The following is a 5,543-nucleotide window of genomic DNA, read 5'->3' as shown; positions in this document are numbered from 1 at the left end:
ACTGACTGAAGTGACTTAAGTGACTGTTTTTGTCAGCCTCTAGTTCTTCACTGAACCTTATGACTTAATTAGGACACTTGAGGAGTCAGTTGCAAGGAAAGTGTGCTCTGGTTTACTGAGCTCAGGTTTCTTGCTCTGACTGTGCTTCCAAGAACTTCAGCAGGTAAAATTAGCAAGCAAACATGATAGCTGGCAAATTATATTCTCTGGAGCTCTGCTGTCAAGAGCTAAAGCTTGAAGGAAGCATTTTTGTATATGGCCAAAATCAAGAGTGGTTGTAGCAGCCAATGCAAAGAACGGGGGAGAATTATCGGCTCAGGATGTCGTCTGAGGAGGAAGACCAGCCAGAGACCCCAACTGGCTCCCCCTGGTCGTGGGTAAGAGCTTATGCCCTAAGGCTGCATAAATAATACTTGAAGGTCTAGCAAGTAACAAGCTGTGCTCTGCAATCTTAGACAGAACTTTTTCAGTCTGCTGTTGAAGTTTGTGTTCCATCAGTGGTTTGATGGCCTGGTCTGGTTCTACCTGTCAGCATTGAAAGAGGATTGAATGGGGCAAACTTTCTCTTGCTTCTGCTGTGTTTGTCAGATGCCCTAAGGAGACCTGGCTGCTTCTGCACGGTTGGTTTCCCTGGGCTGTGTGAAGCAGCTCTGCTGAAAGACACCTTCAGGTGTGTGGGATGGAAACGAGTGTAAACAACAGTGGGCATGTCTGCTCTGAGGGTCTGCATGGAGAAAAGAGCCAGTGGGACCCCTGCTACTAACACAGAAATGTCTTGCAGTGAGAGGGGAGCTGCCTTGGTGTCAGCCAGTCTGCACTGATGGCCCATGAGCAGTGGCTGGGGTTGCTGGGCTGTGAGACCTGTGTGTGGGGCCTCCAGCTGCTGGGGAGGCTGTGGGTCAGCACCGTGTTCTGGTGGGCTCTGCTGGGAAGGCAGAAGATGCCTTCACTCCAAAGGGTCCTGGCGTGGGAACTGGAACAGTCTGCTGAGGGGTCTGGGAGTTCTCCCAGGTTTCAGGGGAAGAGCAAGGGGGTACAACCAAGGCTTTACATTACTGAAAAACACAACAAAACAAAACAAAGAAAACACATTGAGGTGATTAAAACACAATTATGTCTTTAACTTAGCGTTCATGGTTTTCTGTGATAACCTTAGATCTCCATATCTTTTTATAGACATGCAGATCTATGGGGGTTTTTTTTCAGAAATGTCAATGTTTGCAATGGCTTTGCAGTGTTTGTGGTCAGGCACCAACGTGTGTGTGAGCACGGGGCAGAGGTTTCCTGCAGCTGCCCAAGGACTTATCAGAGGCTACTGCTTTTTGAACATTGATTTAGCTAATGATAGGAATGTGGACTCAAAATAGTCCCATCTTCAGAGGAACACACTGGGAGGATGAGAAGGAGCACCAGTTGTTCTCACTCTCAGGACACGGGTTTCCTGGCTGCAGTATTTGTGCGCTGGTGAATGTATTTTTGAAGAGTAGGAAGATTATTTATATATATATTTCTGTTTATATATATTCTGTTTCCACTGAAAATCCCCTACAGACTGAGCAGAAAGGAGTCTGGCTGTGGAGAGATGGGTATTGAATAGTTAGCAGATGGTTTCAGTGCTAAGGAATGTCTAAATTACACTCAATACAAACCAAACTCTGAGTGTGAACACAGAAGGCAGGAATTATTTTATTTTATTTTTTTAAACCTCAAACAGCAGTGGGTTTCTGGCCATCAGTTCTATTAAAAATTGAGATGTGCCACACACCACTTTGACTGCTGCATTTGGATGATGTCTACTTTAGCTTAGGTTTCCTTCTGGAAATTTCCTTCACAGGTAGGTCTCTGAAACTGCCAAGGGAAATGCTAATCCCATTGCTCCATGGGAGCTGCAACACATGTGTAAGTCTTATTAAAAGTTAAATAAACAGCGTTATTTGGCATATAAAGCATATTGGATTTCTGACAGAAATAGATGTGCTAGAGATCATTTGAAACTGTTGCTATTGGCCTTTGGGAGTTGCTGACTCTGGGCTTCTGCTGAGGACTTGGGAAAAGGACCTTTTGCCTCCAGAGATGCACTGAAGGGCTTCTGCATGTCAGGAGACTGCACAGAGAAAGTGGAGGACTTGGAGAGGATGAGAGAACACATCTAGCTGAGAATGCCAAAAGCTCATAACAAAGAGCTCTTTGATAAAAAGGCTCCCTAGGTATGCAAGGATAAATGTGTGAGCCCTGGGCTTTGAAATGGAGTATGTGATTAAAAAAAATTACATACTTCCAGAAGCCAACATTTGTTTTTGTAAGCACTTAGACCTCAAAACACTTCCTCTGATTTACTGTGATGTTGTAAGAGGACCACACAGGTATGATGCAGCCACCACTTATTGCTCTGAGATCCCAGCTCAAGGCCTTCATGTTCAGGGGAGTTTCTACAAATTTCACCTGAACCAGCAGGTCTGAGCATCTGTAAAAATCCCCCCCTGAGCCACTTGTAGTGGGTACCCAAACGAGATGGGCACACTTGAGAACTGTAACCCTGGTTTCCCTTTAAAGTTAAAAGCCTGAAACTCATCTTGTGAGGTCCTCTGGGAGAAAGAAGCCTTCTAGGAATGCAAAGCCTTGCAGCCAGCGAGTTGCCACCTGCTGCTGGTGCTGCAGCTGCAGGGGATGCTGCCATGGGAGGGGGGCTGGTTGGCTCCTCCAGGGCCAGTTCCTATCAGCCCCTGTCCAGCCCCAGGGCAAACCACTGGGTCACTGGTAGAACACTGCAACTCCCCCGGGGCTGCAGGCAGTCCTAGGTTTACCAAATTCCAGGGCAATAGTTTAATTAGCACTGATTTCTTTGGAAAGCCAGAAACACCTGGGTGTCTCTGGCTGTGGGACCTTTCCTGCTCAGACCTTCCCCTGTGCTGCCCCCTGAGCCCCCAGAGCACGTCCCTGCAGACCGAGTCCTTTGGCAGCTTGTTTAGAGCAGGCTGCAGGAGGTCAGCAAGCTCTCTGTGTCTGGAGATCATGTCTCAGAGGGCCCTGTCTTAATATAGATGTGAAAGTTCAGCCCAGTCCACAGGGACGAAGGGCTGCGAGGGCAGAAGGTGGCAGGCAAAGAGCAGCAGGGCTGCCAGCTGCTGTGCCCCCAGGAAGGCTTCTGTTTCCAGCTCTCCTACTCCTTGAAGTGTGCTGGGAAAGCTGGCTCTGACCTGGAGCAGGAGTTTGCAGCGTGTCAAGGCCACAGTCTGAGGGCTGGTCAGCCCAGAGGGCAGGTCCAGCAGCCCTGCCTGAGCTGCTGAGCAAAACCTGCACTGAGATGCAGCCAGCAATGTGTTTGCATATCCACAGACACACACAAACAATGTTAGTTTCCATTCTAACCCCATCCTATAGTTGTTGTTTCAATTCATTCATTTCTTAATGTTATTGTCTTTTAGGCCAGAGTAGCCACATTGCAAAACTCTGTAAGATGGAAAAGAATGTAGTGAGAACAGCTGTTTCATTGAGATAATTCGCTAGAATTCCTTGGGCTACAAAATATCCTGATACGAAATAAATATTTTCTAATGACTTTTCGTGAACAAGCTGCAAACTCCATCTGTGCTCCCTTCTGCCCTTGCAGAAGCTGTATTGCTGCCAAAAGGCCTCTAAACTGGAGGATTTCTAAACCCAAAGTGACCTCCAGTGGTCACACACGTTATTTGAAGTATTTCTCTTCCTCTTGGCAGTGAGGCCGTGTGACAGTAAATTACATTGGGTGCATCCTTCAAAATAAATGCATGTCAGTTCCTGTGGTGCATCCTTCCACCCAGATCCCTTGTGTACCTGCCAGCTGGGTGAAGGCTTTTCACTGATCCACCTGTACACCTGCCTGACATCTCAGGGGTGTTTCCTCTGCCCTGTGCTGGGGGGATAAGGCACCATTCTCTCTGCTCACCCTCTGCTTTGGTGTTAACACACTCCCACGGCATCTGCTACAGGACAGAGTGACTTTTTGAAGAGCAAACGATGTGGCATCAGCATCTCCAGGTTAACTTTTACCAACACAAGCAGTTAGGATTTCTGCATAGCTTTGCTAATAAAATCATTAATTGTCCCCTAGAACGTGGAAATAATGATGGATTGTCCTCTCTTTTCTCAAGCATTTTAGGGTCCCATGGACTCATGGTTTCTTGAATGCTTGAAGGCAGAGAAGAATGATGCAGATGATGAAGTTGGGGCTTTGTGGGATCTCCATCCCAGTCAGTATCTGAGATAAAGGTCCAAGCACCTCCAGCCTGCCAGCTTTTGCTTGAAGGCTTTCATGGATCAATGACACCTGCAGGAGGGCTTTTCTGTAGAGGAACACTCAGGAAATTCAATGGAAATATACTCTTTAACAAATAAATAAATGGCAAGAAATATCTGTATGAATGATCTCTGGGAAAAACAACAGCTTCCTAAATTTGTCTTAGCCCAATCTAACCAAAACAGATTAAACTTGAAGGGGAGTTTTCCCATATATATTTAATTGTCCTTCACCTTCATATCCTGAGTTAAATTGGCTTCACTGGATGAGACCTGGCATTTTTAGAAGGTCAGTGAAAATGCATCTAATTTAAAGCAAGGCAGACATGACCTTTGGTAAAAATGTTTGGGCACTGATAGATCCCTTCCCCTTCCCTTCCTGGCAATTTTATGTTGGGTGTGCAACAGAGGCCAAAACTTGAATGTGAGTCAAGTAAGACCTGACTCTCAGCTCAGACTGAGAAACGAGCTGTAGCTTGTGACTTGCTCAGTGCAGCCTTGGCCTGAGACAGGATGACAAAGCTTTTTTCCTTGTGCTGCTGGAGGGGTTTCAATAACCCACTGCAACTTTCTGCTGAAAGGGGATTATGCTAACAACATATTTTGTAATGCAAAAGTTTTGTAAAGTTTGAGATTCATGGAGGCTGTGCTGTATTTGAAGAGGGGTAGCACATTTAATAACCAGATTATAAAAGCAATAGTAATTTTCATCCTTTCTGTGTAGAAGTAACATTAAGTGAAGGGAGTTAAAAAGATAGAGGAAGGAAGTTTGCTTTATTTTTAGTTTCACCTGTCCCTTCTGCTCCCCTCCAACAGCTGTATTAGACTTGCAAAGTAGGAGCCCATGAAGGTAACCACAGCACATTTGGCAGCAACACATTTGAATATTAACCATGCCATAAAGCTTATGTTTGGCTCAAAATTAATATCCTTTCTCTGTCTCTTTTTGCCCTGGGGTATCAGGCTGTGGATAAGTGGCCCTAATGGCAGAGCTGAGAACAAGCAGTTTCCTTTATTCCTTCCTTACGTGATTACGTCACTGATTTTTATTTTCTTCCTCCTCTTGTGAGCACTGCAAGAACCTCAGCAGATGAGGAAATGGTCCAGCAAGGACAGCTCTGTTAGGGTCTGTGAAACAAAGAAGATGGATGGTAGAAAAGGAATGGCATTTTCTCTTGGCATCCCCCCTGGCTGCAGCCAGCCCCAGCAGGTGCCTGCTGTCCTGCAGCAATGCCCACGGGTGACAGGGCTCCGCAGCACCAGGCACC

The 5,543-nt window shown here is 46.1% G+C and overlaps 1 protein-coding gene across 1 annotated transcript in view; it reads left to right on the top strand.

Annotated features, from left to right (window-relative positions):
• The first annotated feature begins 320 nt into the window (after window positions 1-320).
• LPIN1 (lipin 1) overlaps window positions 321-5,543 on the top strand; it is a 64,165-nt gene continuing 58,942 nt past the window's right edge. The window contains exon 1 of the mRNA XM_010001709.1: window positions 321-377. Coding sequence (XP_010000011.1) covers window positions 321-377 — 57 coding nt within the window. The remainder of the gene's footprint in view (window positions 378-5,543) is intronic.

This window comes from Chaetura pelagica, unplaced genomic scaffold (assembly GCF_000747805.2).
Source record: "Chaetura pelagica isolate M959 unplaced genomic scaffold, ChaPel_1.0 scaffold237, whole genome shotgun sequence".
NCBI classification, from domain to species: Eukaryota; Metazoa; Chordata; class Aves; order Apodiformes; family Apodidae; genus Chaetura; species Chaetura pelagica.
This window is presented reverse-complemented; position numbering and strand designations above follow the sequence as displayed.